The following is a 14,828-nucleotide window of genomic DNA, read 5'->3' as shown; positions in this document are numbered from 1 at the left end:
ATTATGAGATGCAGCTTTTACTGGGAACATTTTGAACTGGTTAGAAGACACCTGCTACAAGCTATATACTTTAAAAAAAAATAAGATAGTAAAAATTAAATTGTAATCCAGTAGGGGGTGTTATAAACAAAGTATAAGGTGAAGAGACATTCCACCAAGATATCTGTGCCCCCTGGAAATGGGCTTAGGGATACAAGACTCCTTTTGTTCTGTAGACTCTATGGATGTTGTTTTCAAAAGGATGTTGGTTAAGTACTTGATGCATACAGGATAAGAAAGCAACATTAAAACATACCCAGAGCGTATTTGAGCTTGTAAAATAATGCGTTTCATTAATAATACATCAAATAACAAGGAGCAGCAAGGAATAACCAATATCATTTTCAAAAATGTAGCATAAATTTTATTTCCAAGATATTTGCAATCCCTGCAGAGTGATACAAAAACATCAGTGACTGCCCTGCTGAAGAAGTCACAGGTACTGCAGAATCCATGGCGATTAGTTGCCTACACACATAATTCAAAGAAATGCTGAATTGCATTGAGTCCCTGAAAAATGTTTCCCCTACCCAGGTTTACACCCCGAAATGTTCTGTAGAACTGAAGATTTTGTCAGATTTGCCAGTAAAATTAAGTGAACTTCCCTGAAATAAATGATTAATAATAAAAGCTCAGTCCCAGACATGAAGTGGAAATGGTGAGACAAGTGAACCTCTTCTTCCAAGAGCCCATATTGTGTGCCCTGACCACCCCCAACCCAGTTCCCTGCCAGCCACACTGCCCTGCCTTCCAGAACGTTTTTGTTTTCTTTACCCTCCAATTCCTTGCCTGCTCAGCAGGAGACTACGGCTCCCTAGGTCCTCGCCACCATCTGCGGGGAAGACATCGGGCTAGGGGGCCACTTACAACCCCCCCGAGGAGGGCGACTTCCACGTTCACTGTCCCTCAGCCTCAGGGTGGCAGCTCAATTATGGGAACAGTGGATACTCTTCCCCAAAAAGAACTCCACTGACCTCAAGAGGGAAAAAATGCAAGGGTTTCAACTGCCTCACAGAATATACAAGACTTAACATCGCAATCTCTCTGATGGGTACTTTCTCTGGAGCCCATGCGCGTGAGGGCACGGGGACGTTCCGATTAGCTCTCAATAACCTCTGCAAACCACTGGGGAAGCGAAGTTTAGGAAACACACAGAAACTTGAATAACCCTTTCCGCAGATCGGCTTGTTACAATAATTACTTTCCCCTTCTAACGAGTCTGGGCGCGGGAAGCAGGGCGGCAAGAGTCCCAAGCGCCCCCTATAGCTGGCGGACCGCAACGACCAGGAGCTCAACAAGCTACCGGGCAGTTTGACTACCGCGCGGGGCGGTGTCCTGCACAATATCCAGGCTGTGCTGCAGCCCAAGACCGAGAGGCACAAGGTCAAGGTCAAGTGAACAGGTAAGACCACTATTCCTGGCACGGGGTGCCAGCGGCTCTTCCCAGAGCCACCGACTTCCCGAAAGCGACTGATTGTTCTGGGAACCCAACAGCGCTCACCCCCACCCCCACCCCCACCCCCACCCCTACCCCCCCACCTACGCTCCCCAGTGTAAGGGAATCATTCACTTAAAGGATAACACAACCAAAACGTAGCCAGCTCAGCTCTTTTTCCTGAAATTAGTGGGTGGCTCTGAAAAGAGCCTTTTGAGATTTTCAAAGCAGGACCTGCCGCGGTAGCTTCACTTCTTCTTAGGCGCCGCCTTCTTGGCCTTCGTAGCCTTGGGCTTGGCAGCTTTCGGCTTCGGGGCCTTGGGCTTGGCGGCTTTGGCCTTGGCCGGGCTCTTCGCCGGCTTCTTGGGCTTGGCGGCCTTCGCCTTCTTGGGGCTCTTGGCGGCTTTCTTGGCTCCCGCCGCCGCCGCCGGCTTCTTGGGCTTCTTCGGGGTCTTCTTGGCGCTCTTCTTCGGGGTGGCGGACCCCGCGGGCTTCTTGGGCTTCTTGGCCGCGCCCGCGGGCTTCCTGGGCTTGGCCGCGCCCGCCTTCTTGGCCTTGGGCTTGGCCTCCCCGGAGGCCGCCTTCTTGTTGAGCTTGAAGGAGCCCGAGGCGCCGGTGCCCTTGGTCTGCACCAGGGTGCCCTTGCTCACCAGGCTCCTGAGGCCCAGCTTGATGCGGCTGTTGTTCTTGTCCACGTCGTAGCCCGCGGCAGCTAGCGCCTTCTTGAGCGCGGCCAGCGACACGCCGCTGCGCTCCTTGGAGGCGGCGACCGCCTTGGTGATGAGCTCGGACACGGGCGGCCCGGACGCCTTGCGCTTGGCGGCGGCTGCGCCCGTCTTCTTCGCCTTCTTCTTCACCGGTGTTTTCTCCGCAGGAGCGGGAGCGGCAGGAGCCAGGGGCGCCGTCTCCGACATGTTTCAGCTTCGGCAGGAAAGAGCACAGGAGACTTGAACCGTCAGAGGAGCGTGGCCCGGCGCGGGCGGCGGGGGTTTATATAGCGAGGCGCTGGGTGGTGATTGGCTGGCGGCTCCGTGCGCCGCGCAGCCTAGCCGGCTCCTCCGCTCAGCCGGGCGGCTGTGTTTCTTGCCCCTTAAAAAAGGAGAAAAATATAAGAAATCTGTGCACGAAATCATGAGGGATTTGGGGGAAACGGGTCCGAGAGCCTTCAGGCTTCCTTCCTGCCTTCTCCGGCGCGCCCAGCCCCGCCGCCGGCCCCCTGAAACTTTCCCGATCCCCCCAACTCTCTTGAAAACTTCGGTCAAACGGAGACAACTTTCCGATTTTCCTTAAAAATACTACTTCTCTGCGTCTCCTTTGCAAATATTTCTTCCAGAACATAGTTCTTCACATTCTTGACTTTGCAATTTTGTGTACATGAACGGATCTGTACTCAAATGGACCCAGAAAATAGTTTTTTTCGCGAGAGCAATAGCACAGCTCGCCTGCGAGTGGTTCGCCCTGAGCCCTGGGAATTGGCAGAGGGGGACGAGAATTCAAAGTACACGATGAACAACGACCTATATTAGAAAAAATGTTGGTTTGATTTTTTTAAGTGTTGGAGCGACCTGTGTGTAAACTGAGTTTGATCCCATTGTTTTTGGTAATTTAACCATTTTTAGGAGGGACGAGGGCAAGACTGCTCCGTGCATGTGTTTGTTGTTTTTTAAATAACCAGTTGTAGCTAGTCATTCATCTTCTCTTAAAAGGTAGCCCACTGGATTTTTCAGACCTAGAGTGGGCATCGGAGGTCACCCCCCCCCCCCACCTACCCACAAAGCGTCAGATGGGCAGGTCCACCTCAGTTGACCAGCTGTGAGCAGGAGAGCCCTGCGGCAGCACTGGTGTTCATCCCTCCCCTTAAAATTGAAAGGCCTTCAGGACTGACACCCAGTCCACCAGATTGGCCCCTCAGTATTTAGCATGCAGTTCTGAACATAGTTCCTATATTCTGAGATGATATTCAAAACACAGAATGCATTTGACCTTTGTTAACATTGCAAGTCGGGACCCAGAGGATTAGAAAGAAATGTTTCTCATTGAAATCACTGCAGGAGCCCTAGCTGGTATGCTGAGTGGTTAGAGCGTCTGCCTGCAGACGGAAGGGTCTCGGGTTCCATTCCCGTCAAGGGCACGTACCTGGATTGCAGGCTCAGTCCCAGGCCTGGTTGGGGCAAGAATGGGAGGCAACCAATAGATGCAGCTCTCTCACATTGATGTTTCTCTCTGTGTGTCTCTCCCTCTCCCTTCCTGAAATTCAATGGGATGGGGAGGGGGGGGTGTGATGATTAATAAATCACTGCATGAATTTTCATATTTCACCCGGAGCCTTTTCACTAACAAAGTCTGAACCAGACTGTCACGGCCTAAATCCATGAGCAGAACCTGCCCGCTTGAGGGCCTGAATAAACATTCCATCACAAGCATGACCGACTCCCAATCATCTCTTTCTTTGCAACACCATAAAGCTACTAGAATTCAGCAAATATTGGATAATTATGCACCACTTTATATTATCCGCCTATTAATCAGGTACTGGCATCACACCTCCCGTTGCAATAACCAAGTAAAGTATTGGGGTGTTGTGTTTCTTCTAATAAATACCCCTATCTCCAAAAATCTAGTTATTCTGGCCTCGATTCTATGTGATTTGAGAACTTTTTCATATAAATCCAAGACAAAATATTCCATTTTAAAGATGCCACAGTTAGTTTTATAAAAATCACTTGGCTTGATTTTAAAGTCATCGATTGGCAGGCACTGACTGGAACCAAGTCTCTGGTACCTGAAACCATGTTATACAAACACTGTGTACAAACAGGGAGGATTATCCGCTTGGGTCACGGGCGCTCTCAGTCTCCCTGGGCAGGAATGTTATGGGTGTCTAGAGCAGTGGTTCTCAACCTTGGCTGCACATTAGAATCACCTGGGAATCTTTTTAAAATTCTGATTTCTGGGCCTCATCCTCCAGAAATTCTGTTTCTTTGTGATGGGGTGGGGCCACAACATGAGTAACCAAGAAACAGAATTTCCGGAGGCTGAGGCCCAGAAATCAGGATTTTAAAAAGACTCCCAGGTGATTCTAATGTGCAGCCAAGGTGGAGAACCACTGGTCTAGAGGAAGGGGTTGTTACCTTCGATAGCATCATTGCCAACAGCTACTATCACAAACATTACTGTTTGGGTCGCCAAAGCAGGAACGCCTGAGGCCGGCCGCGGTAAGGGATTATAAACGTACTGGGTCATCTGGATACATACAAGATGAGCTGAGCCCCAAAATGGCGCCAGCACCCAGGGGTGGGAAGTCAGAGGTTTTACCATGGAGCAGTCTAGGCGGGCTTTTTCTGGGCAGAGAATTCCTGGGTGGATCTGTATCTTGGGGAAAGTCCGGAGGGGAGAGAGAATGGTCTTAGCAGGTGGCATGTGGTCTTAGCGAAAGGGATGCAGGTTGTGAGGTGGCCTAAAGGTCAGTTCCCAGGGGAAGGGATAGCGATACAATTATTGGATCAGACCAAATCATTAATAGTCCCTTTTCCTGTTCAATCTACAGCTCAACATTATCTACACCTAACGATACAATTAAAATTCAGATTTTTAAAAGTTTCCTATTTGGGTCATCATGGTAGTGATACTATATACAGTTGTTGGAAATGGTTGAAATTGTTCTCAGTTACGTGTACTGGATGTAAGGTAAGTGAGAAGTATTTTGTACAGCAGACGTCCCGTTTCCTTCATGTACAACTAACTCTTCCTGGAGCCCATGGTCACTTAGGTCACGAATAAGGAGAAGACCTTGGGACGGAGGGCCTTTTCCTTCCGTTTGTAGCTGGTCCCTGCCCGGAGGGCAATCACTGAGACCATTGCTTTCACCGGGAGAGCGAGCGCTTCCCCGGGTGCTTACAGGAGGGTGGGCTGCACTGCCTACAGTTCCTGTTATTGCTTGAGACCGGGCCCTTCTCCCTGGGACTGTAGGCTGGGGGGGGGGGGGGGGGGTCTTGAAAGCCGGATTATGTCCCATGGGACTGCCAACTTGAAAACTTTTCCCTGTCATTTTGGTAGCATACCGAAAAGTCGTGCTGTTACTCTTGAACCCTAGACCTGTATACATCTTAAAACAGTGGATTGTCGCCAAAACCAGTTTGGCTCAGTGGATAGAGCGTTGGCCTGCGGACTGAAAGGTCACAGGTTTTATTCCGGTCAAGGGCATGTACCTGGGTTGTGGGCACATCCCCAGTAGGAGATGTGCAGGAGGCAACTGATTGATGTTTCTAACTCTTTATCTCTCTCCCTTCCTCTCTGTAAAAAATCATTAAAATATATTTTTTTAAAAACCAGCGGATTGTCCACAATCCTGGCATGAACCATTTGCTTTATAGATGTGAAAAGCAGCTGAAACTACAGATAAGTGATGCACAGCTCACTTGTGACCTGTGTTCTCTCCATAGTAGTGTTAAACCCCCTCTCACCACCGTGAATGATGGTGAGAGATACAGGTGCTCGGGGCTGCGCTTAAGTGTCAGTGAACTGCAAAGGCTTGAGGGCAAAAGTGGCTGCGCTGAATAAATACCAAAAGGGCGAAGGAAATGTAAGGCTGTGGAGCAGACGGGGCTTTGTGTTAGAATGAAATGTGCAGCGGAGCCCTGAAAAGCACAGCTCTTTTCATTTCCTATCGGATGTCTCCTCTGGGGACCTCTCCCACTTGAAATTCCCCTCAGGATCACGGGACCGGGAGCATGGGGGGCCCGGAGCATGGGGGGCGGGAGCATGGGAACCGGGAGCATGGGGGGCGGGAGCACGAGGGCCCGGAGCATGGGGGCCCGGGAGCACGGGGGCCCGGAGCATGGGGGCCGGGAGCACGGGGGGCCCGGAGCATGGGGGCCTGGAGCATGGGGGCCCGGAGCATGGGGGCCGGGAGTATGGGGGCCCGGAGCATGGGGGCCTGGAGCATGGGGGCCGGGAGCATGGGGGCCGGGAGTATGGGGGCCCGGAGCATGGGGGCCGGGAGCATGGGGGCCGGGAGCATGGGGGCCGGGAGTACGGGGGCCGGGAGTACGGGGGCCCGGAGCATGGGGGCCTGGAGCATGGGGGCCGGGAGCATGGGGGCCCGGAGCATGGGGGCCTGGAGCATGGGGGCCGGGAGCATGGGGGCCGGGAGTACGGGGGCCCGGAGCATGGGGGCCTGGAGCATGGGGGCCGGGAGCATGGGGGCCGGGAGTATGGGGGCCCGGAGCATGGGGGCCGGGAGCATGGGGGCCGGGAGCATGGGGGCCGGGAGCACAGACTTGTTCTAACCCCCAAAGCATTTTAGGACAGGAATAGCGCTCCAAGCCTGGATTTCTCCCTTAAAAATATATACCTTCTTTTTCTTCACCTTGTACCGCCTCTATACCTTCCTCCACTACCCTCCCTTCCTCCGCATGGATTACTCCTTTTCACGGTGCAAATAGCGCTTCACAAATCTGGGAGCGAAAGAGGAAATCCCAGGAACATGGCTGCCCTTCCTGGAAGGCGGCCCCCCCCCCCCCCCTTAGGAAGCTGCACGCGGTGCCCAGCGCTGCGCTCTGCGGGCGGGACCGTCCCACGGGCGGCCACGTTCACTAAGAATTGCCAGAGTTGTGGGATCAATACTGACTTCTCCTTCGCCTTTAAAGTAACTTCGTTCTGGCATCTCTCCCTTTTGTCGATAAGGGCGGCGTGACCGCCTCCTTACAAAGGGTCACCGTGGTCAGGACACGTGTACAGAGCCGATCCCCGCGGCTGCGCACCGCGGGGCCGCAGGAACCCGCGACTCTGCACCCCGAGCGGCCGCAGGGAGGAGGCAGCCCCGGCGCGCGTCGCCCCGCCCCCTGCGCGTTCCGCTTCCTGAAGCGCCCGGGGCGCGGGTATATAAGGGGCTGCGGCCCGCGCTGGGGAACAGGGTTGTGATTCGCGTTCTTCCTTCACCATGTCGGGTCGCGGCAAAGGCGGGAAGGGCCTGGGCAAGGGCGGCGCCAAGCGCCACCGCAAGGTGCTGCGCGACAACATCCAGGGCATCACCAAGCCCGCCATCCGGCGCCTGGCGCGGCGCGGCGGCGTCAAGCGCATCTCCGGGCTCATCTACGAGGAGACGCGCGGGGTGCTCAAGGTCTTCCTGGAGAACGTGATCCGCGACGCCGTCACCTACACGGAGCACGCCAAGCGCAAGACGGTCACGGCCATGGACGTGGTCTACGCGCTCAAGCGCCAGGGCCGCACCCTCTACGGCTTCGGCGGCTGAGCGCGCCCCCGCCCCGTCCCCCCAAAGGCCCTTTTCAGGGCCGCCCACCTGGTCTCATGAAGGGCTGTGAGCAACCACCGAGCCTCAAGGTAATTTGTCGCTGTTATGCTGTAGTTAAATATATGTACTAATTTCAGAGAGGAAGGGAAATAGAAACACCAATGATGAGGGAATCCTTGATCTGCCTCCTGCACGCCCCACACTGGGGGGGGGGGGACCCACAACCCGGGCCTGTGCCCTGAACTGGTCGATTGGGCCACTGAGCCACACCGGCCGGGCTGTAATCACAACTTTTTAGACTCCTTTGCATGCGAAGTCCGGCTGTTTTGTTTTGGGGGCCATTTGGGGTGATCCTGGCTTAAGATGGCGCCTCTCAAATGACCCCGAAGAAGAAAGCCAGTTGGGGCCCTTGCGTTTGGAAACTCCCTGGTATGCTACCCCCTTGAGAAAATGGCCTTGCGGATGGCAGCAGTTCTGGTTTAAATGTGACTAATTTGTTTCTTTGTTCCCGGAGTACGAACTTTCCCAGAAGGTCCCCCTGACCTGGCACCCTGCGTCCTGTAGAGGGCGCCTAACAACTCACCTCCCTGCAGGAAACACCAACAAAGCCGGGGTGGAGAGGCAGGAAAACGCAAACATGGCTGCAAAAGGACACCTAATGGTCGCCCGAGTGCGTTCCTGAGGTCGCGAACGCTGGCATGGCGTAGTCATTGCTCATCTGGCTGCTTTATTTCCAACAAACGCTCCTTAACGTGTTGTCAACCTACCGCCTTCCCATCTGCAACCGTGAGTGCGTCCTTCATTTTTCTAGGCGGAAGGAGCCTTTAGGTCGCCCCCTGCTCCCCCTCCCGCCTGCAACCAAAATCCTTCCCCTCATTTGTGCCCCTTAGGCCCACAGCGAAAACACAGTTACGGGGACAGCGTCCGTGCCTGTTAGGTGTTAGGATGGTCGCTCATGGCGGCACCTTCCACTGACGACAACGTGGCTGGACATGAGGCAGCGGGTGAACCTATTCGAACTACAGCGATATCCCCGGGTGAAGTGTCCATGGTCTCTCCTGGCTCCTTCCCTTCCATGTGTCGTTTCCCTTCGGGGTTCTTTGGCTGATTTAATAATCAGAGTCACATAATAACAGGAGAAAAACGGCTTTTCTTTTGTACATACAAGAGCTCCAAAAAATGTAAGGCCCAAAGGCAGTTGAGGCTTGTCTGCCATCCTGAGCTGAGGAATAGGAGGAGGGAGGGGCCTGGGGCTGCGAAGGGGAGGGGGACTCACAGGGAAAGGACAGCTGTTTCCTTCTACAGGACGCCCCGTCCTACACACAGGTCAGCAGGTCACAGTTAGCTCTGTTAATAGCTCCCTGTCTGGGACAGGCCCACTGTCTAAATTCTCTTTTTTATGTTTTTATTTTTTTTGTTTGTTTTAATTTTTTTTATTGTTGATAGTACTACGGATATCTCCCTTTTTCCTCCCAGCCCCTGCCCCGACCCCAGTGTCTTCACCATCCTACTGCCTGTGTCTATCGTGTTTCCCTCCACGTCCTGCGTGGTTCAGGGTTCGGGTCTGGAAGAGGAGCCGCACACAAATGAAATAGAAAAGACACAAGATAATTTGGAAATATTGGGGGACCAGGCGGCAAGTCCAACTCAGGAGGAAGGACTTCCACTGTGCTGAGGCCTCAGGCTTTTTATAGTGAGAGGTAAACAAGGTAGTGGTTACCATAGTTACACAGTTCTTGTGAGTTTCACTTGCTTTGACCATGGTTACACTTCTGCACTTCCTCAGCCCATTAGCTTCCCAGATAAGATCTAAGGAGCTTTATAAGGTCAAGCCTAATTATGCTAAGAGGACTGTGCCCTCTAAGCTAGGACTTGTTTGTGACTTTGCCAGCAGGTCAGTCCGAGGCTTAACCCTATATCAGTTTCCCACATGTGTCTAAATTTTTCTAGGCATAGAAGTTTTTCCTAAGTCCGCTGGGTCTTTGCCTCGAGACCAAAATAATTCACATGACAAATAGCATATTTTGGAGCAGCCTATTCTGCTCCAGTTCAGTTTTATTTTTAATATATTTTTATTGATTTCAGAGATGAAGAGAGAGAAACACCAATGATGAGAATCATGGATAGGCTGCCTCCTGCATGCGCCCCCCGCCCCCCACCCCGGGGATCGAGCCTGCAACCCCGGGCGTGTGCCCTGACCCAGAATCAAATCGCGACCTCCTGGTTCATAGGTGGACGTCCAACTTCTGAGCCACACAGGTGGGGCCCCTTCGGTTTCATGTCAATTTAATTCTCAGGCCCCCAGCCAAGGACCCTGGAGGGCAGAGGTAAAACCTGACTTCCCTGCAAAGGCCGCGGAACATCTAAGAAAAGCCTCACCACAACCACAGAAGGGAGCACGGAGAGCCCTGTGCCCTGGGGACTTTGCTCCCTGGGAGGCCAGGTGCTCCCTGGGGCCAGACCCCTGGCCTCCCACCTCAGCTCCACGGTGGGCACAGACACGTCATACACCCCGGGCCTCAGTGCCATCGCTTGCATGGAGGTCATAACGCTGATGTCTGTCTCTTCGGGCTCCTTTGAGTATTAAATGAGTCTAATGTGTGCACAGTTGTACCTTAGAACGGGCTCCTCTCTCGTCTCTTTTATTCAAGTAGCACAGACAGCAGAGGAGACAGAAACATCCGACCATCTTCCCTAAGGGGCCCAACCCCACGCAGTGAATGACTCGTGTTACCTGTTCCTCGCCTCCCGGGTGGAACATACATGATGCAGCCTTGGCAGCCCCCCCGCCCCCCACACACACACCTGTATCCGGAGCCCGGACGTGGGAGAAAGGTCACTCCTGGCAGCGTGTCCCCACACGGCCCTGTCCATCCGGTGTCCATGGAAATCCCCCGAAGTCAGGGAAAGGCCATTAGAGCCACCAGGCAGCAGTTCCTCTATTAAGCCGCCATCGATACTTTTCTCAGGAAATACACCACCAAACTTCTGGGACACGATTATTGTATGAAAATACCAAAACTGTATTTTAAATATATACTGTTTTTTAACGATTTGCCTGCCATTAGCATCTATAGACCAACTTTAAAATCATTTTCGAAAGAATCTTGAACTGAAAATATTCAAGAACATCCAAATCGTAATATATTTATTTTTATAATATTCATTGCAAATTGATTTCTTAAATTCAAAATATCGTGGCGTGTGGGGATGGTTTCTGTTTTGGACACGTGGCAATGAACTGGTTAAAATATATTTTTATTGTTAATATTACAGGTATCTCCCATTTCTCACCCCCCCCACACACACACACACACACCTTTACCCCTCCTCCCAGCCCTACCCTATTGCCCCTGTCCACGGACTGTGCTTGTAAGTATGTCAGTTGTTTTATGTAGATGGAATTGTCCCAGATGTGAGGCATGACTTGTGCATATGATAACCTCCAGTCTCCATTAAAAACAGTCGTCTCTGCCTTTGTTCTGCCTCTTTTTCGCCCTCCTGCGTTGTGGTTTCTTTGTTTATCTGTCCTAACCTGCTACGGCTTCTTCACCTGGCGGGTCAATGTTGGTATCATTTGCCAAATAAACTAAATAGAAGAAAGGATATTGAGATTTAAAACAAAACAAAAAAAATAGTTGTCTATAAAAAATACTTTTCTCAAGCATTAAATAAAAATACAAATTATTTAGTTGGCTGACTTACCAACCTGACAACATACTTTTTAAGAAAATCTTTGTAAACATACAGTGTTTGGTCCATAATAAAAACCGAGGAAAGAAATCTTCCTACCTAAGCGGGCAAGAGTCGCAGCAGGAAAATGCGCCGGAAGTGGCCGGGGGGGGGGGGGGGGGGGGGGGGGGAGGCCCCGAGAACCTGTGGCCGCAGGAGGGCGCGCCTCGCTCACAGACGCACAGCGAGGCCCCGGGCGCCGGAGGGGGGAGGTGCGGAGAGGCCCCGGGCCCCTCGGGCTCCGCGGGGGTAACTCACCCCCGGCCGGACCTCGGGCGCGGGGGGGCCGGCCTGGGAACGGGGGTCCGCAGGTGCCGGTTGTCACAGCGGAGCATCAGGAACCAGCGCCCGCGGTGCCGGCGATTGTCTGTTAATCGTCTGGGCCCCCGCGGGCGGCGGCGCACTCCCGGCTCCCAGCTCATACACGTGTTTACTTAGCCCCCCACCCGGCCCCGGGCCCCCACCCCCCACCCCCCCCCACCCCCACCCCCACCCCTACCCCCCCCGGACACCCACCCCCACCCCCCCCGGACCCCCACCCCCACCCCCCCGACCCCCACCCCACCGGCAGCCCCACCTCCACCCGCCCAACCCTCACCCCCACCCCCGCCACCGGTGAGCGAGCTCAGCGGCGCCTCCTGCCCCCTCGCCACCCCCGCCGGTACCTGCTCCTTCCACGGGGGGGAGGGGGGGTGCGGGGCGGGCGGGGTCCCTGCAGGGAAAGAGCGGGGGGCCCACGGCTGCCTCCCCTCCACGGAGGGCTCAGGACCGGCGGGGACCACCCCCCCCCCCCCCACCGGTTCACTTGCTCTTTCCCGCCCACCCGCCCCCGTGACCCCCGGTTAAGGCCCCGCTGACATCAAACACCATAAAAACGTCCACAGCAACACGAGCGACAGCCGCGAGGGCGTGGGCGGCCCTGAGCGGGGCCCGCGGTGGGGAAGACTCGGCGGGTGGAGGCGGGGACTTGCCCTCCAAGCCCAGCGCTCAGGCCGCGGCCGGGCGGGGAGGAGGGAGGAGGGCGGGGGAGGGAGGAGGGCGGGGGAGGGGCAGGAGGGAGGCGGGAAGGGAGGGGGAGGGGGGAGGGAGGAGGGGGGAGGGAGGAGGTGGCGGGAAGGGAGGGGGAGAAGGGGAGGAGGAGGGAGGAGGTGGCGGGAAAGGCAGAGCCTGTGGCCGCGGGAGGGAGCCCCTCCTCCTCGGACGCACAGCGAGGCCTCCAGGCTGTTGGGCCCCGAGTTCGGGCGCCGACCGCTGAGCTAGTGAACGGGACTCACAAGCTGCGGGGCCTCGGGCTCAGGGAGGGCCCGGGACTGAGACCGGCCCAGCTCAGACCCATTGGAACCCGAGCCCCCGGTGCTGGAGGGGGTGCCGGTCACCGCGGTGCCCGGGAGGAAGCGGGGCGGGGGGGAGCCCACAGTGCGCAGACCGGCCTGACGGCCCGGGCCCAACACGCGAGCAGTTTCACGGGAAATTTCTACTTGAATCGATCGGAGTCCCGTTGGGCAGAAGGTGCAGCCTCACTGGCTCCCAATCTGCCCTTCGATGGGACCCGCGGCCACAGGCAGTCACACGGCTTCCGGCCGCTACTCCCCGCAACCGGCGCCTGGGACGCGGGGCCCCCGCAGAGGGACGGGGTCTCCAGGGAACTGTTCCCCTTCAGGGGCGGGGAGCGCCCCAGTGTACGAGCTCCCGCCCGTTTACCGCAAACAAAGCACCGCAGCGCGCGCAGCTCTTCAGGGAGCGGGTGGGCGGCCCTGAAAAGGGCCTTTGGGGGGACGGGGCGGGGGCGCGCTCAGCCGCCGAAGCCGTAGAGGGTGCGGCCCTGGCGCTTGAGCGCGTAGACCACGTCCATGGCCGTGACCGTCTTGCGCTTGGCGTGCTCCGTGTAGGTGACGGCGTCGCGGATCACGTTCTCCAGGAAGACCTTGAGCACCCCGCGCGTCTCCTCGTAGATGAGCCCGGAGATGCGCTTGACGCCGCCGCGCCGCGCCAGGCGCCGGATGGCGGGCTTGGTGATGCCCTGGATGTTGTCGCGCAGCACCTTGCGGTGGCGCTTGGCGCCGCCCTTGCCCAGGCCCTTCCCGCCTTTGCCGCGACCGGACATGATGACGGTGCAGAAGTCGGAGACGTCTGTCCCCGCGCTGGGGCTGCAGCCTCTTAAATAACCAGGGCGCGGACCTCATTGGAGCAGAGGGACCGGAAGAGGCGGGAAGCCGCCCGAGTCCCGCCCCCGCGGCTGGAGCCTCAGGGAGCGCGGGGCAGGTTTTCTGATGTTTAGAAAGTAAATTCTGAGCAGGAGCGTCCACCGTGCACCCGAGAGAAACCAGTCTGCTTGGAGGTGTGCCCGTCCCACGGGCATTCCTGGGTCACCCCACCCTGGAAAGAAACAAGCACAAACCCCAAAAACAAGGGAATTGGTTAAAGGTGCCAAACAGCCCACCGGCTTTGGCTTCGGAAGCCACGAGCGGCCGCTCTCGGGCGGTTATGGGGCCTGTTTGCCAAACTGCGTCTCGGTGGCCTTCTCCACACGCAGGACATCACTCGTCAGTCGGTCAGTAATTGAGTTATTGTAGGAAACATGTGGCTGATGGTCCTTTCACAGACAACGCATGTCCCCCAGACTTCTGTTTTTAAGGCAGAACATTTCTAATACAGGCAGCACTAAAGCACAAGGCAGGGTTCCCGGGCATTTCCAGCCTAACCCGAGCATGGGCAGTGCTTCCATTTAAACAAGTTGAGCTCATGCATTTAACAATGGGGGTCCCGGAGGGGAGGAATGTGGATTCCAGGGGCTGACGCCCTGTCCTCCGGCCTAAGGCAGAGGGTGGAGGGGTGCCCGCCCTTCCCTGGGGCTGGCTCGACCAATTCCAGGAAAGCTGATAAAAGCGCTGAATCCTGGAGAAGGAATTGTACGCAAGTGGCAGTGATAAAGATGCAGCCATTCCTAGAGGTTTGCATTATCTTTAAAAATTGCTGAGCTACTACCTGAGAGCGTTAAGATATAAATGATGCCCTTAGAATACAACAGGATCTTCAAAGCTAGAGATGGTTGTTACTGTGAAAAAAGTAAAGGAAATTCAACAGAGTAAATTTGAGAATCTAATTGGCTTTATTACTCAATTCGTGAATCAGGCAGCACCCCAGCTACAGCTAGAAAGGTGCTCAGAGGGGTGGTACCAAATGGAAATTTTTTTATAGGAACAAGGATGGGGCAAGAGAGCTATTAACAAAAGAAAAGAAAAGAAAGGATTTCTCTTGGGCCCAGGCATCTTCCGTTTGGGGAGGAGAGTGAGAGGACTTTATCATGCAGATTGCCTCCTCCCTCTAAGGCAGTGGCTCCCTACCTTTTGTGGCCACGCCCCACCTAAG

At 55.2% G+C, this 14,828-nt stretch overlaps 4 protein-coding genes across 9 annotated transcripts; 2 read left to right on the top strand and 2 right to left on the bottom strand.

Moving 5' to 3' along the window:
• Positions 1-1,610: 1,610 nt before the first annotated feature.
• On the bottom strand, positions 1,611-2,427 carry LOC138996402 (histone H1.3). The gene has a single exon (XM_070397617.1). The coding sequence runs from the start codon at positions 2,386-2,388 to the stop codon at positions 1,723-1,725; it is 666 nt and encodes a 221-aa protein (XP_070253718.1). The 5' UTR covers positions 2,389-2,427; the 3' UTR covers positions 1,611-1,722.
• Positions 2,428-6,311: 3,884 nt separating this feature from the next.
• On the top strand, positions 6,312-6,779 carry LOC138996112 (eggshell protein 2A-like). The gene has a single exon (XM_070397075.1). It carries the CDS (start codon positions 6,312-6,314, stop codon positions 6,777-6,779), a length of 468 nt encoding a protein of 155 aa, XP_070253176.1.
• Positions 6,780-7,415: 636 nt separating this feature from the next.
• LOC138996431 (histone H4) lies at positions 7,416-11,308 on the top strand. 6 transcript variants are annotated; one of them, XM_070397647.1, is made up of 3 exons: positions 7,416-7,816; positions 8,321-8,513; positions 9,813-11,296. In XM_070397647.1, the coding sequence occupies exon 1, from the start codon at positions 7,416-7,418 to the stop codon at positions 7,725-7,727; it is 312 nt and encodes a 103-aa protein (XP_070253748.1). In that variant the 3' UTR covers positions 7,728-7,816; positions 8,321-8,513; positions 9,813-11,296. The 6 variants fall into 6 exon arrangements, 5 of the variants coding, with proteins under 5 accessions (XP_070253748.1, XP_070253752.1, XP_070253749.1 ...); XM_070397651.1 differs by having other exon boundaries at positions 10,379-11,294; XM_070397648.1 differs by having other exon boundaries at positions 10,025-11,294.
• A 1,943-nt stretch (positions 11,309-13,251) lies between these two features.
• LOC138996436 (histone H4) lies at positions 13,252-13,563 on the bottom strand. The gene has a single exon (XM_070397657.1). The coding sequence runs from the start codon at positions 13,561-13,563 to the stop codon at positions 13,252-13,254; it is 312 nt and encodes a 103-aa protein (XP_070253758.1).
• Positions 13,564-14,828: the final 1,265 nt, after the last annotated feature.

Source organism: Myotis yumanensis, unplaced genomic scaffold (assembly GCF_028538775.1).
Source record: "Myotis yumanensis isolate MYYU_CA2020_CCGP unplaced genomic scaffold, mMyoYum1.0.hap1 SCAF_17, whole genome shotgun sequence".
NCBI lineage: Eukaryota > Metazoa > Chordata > Mammalia > Chiroptera > Vespertilionidae > Myotis > Myotis yumanensis.
Note: the sequence above shows the minus strand (reverse complement) of the source record. Positions and strands in the feature narration are given on the sequence as shown.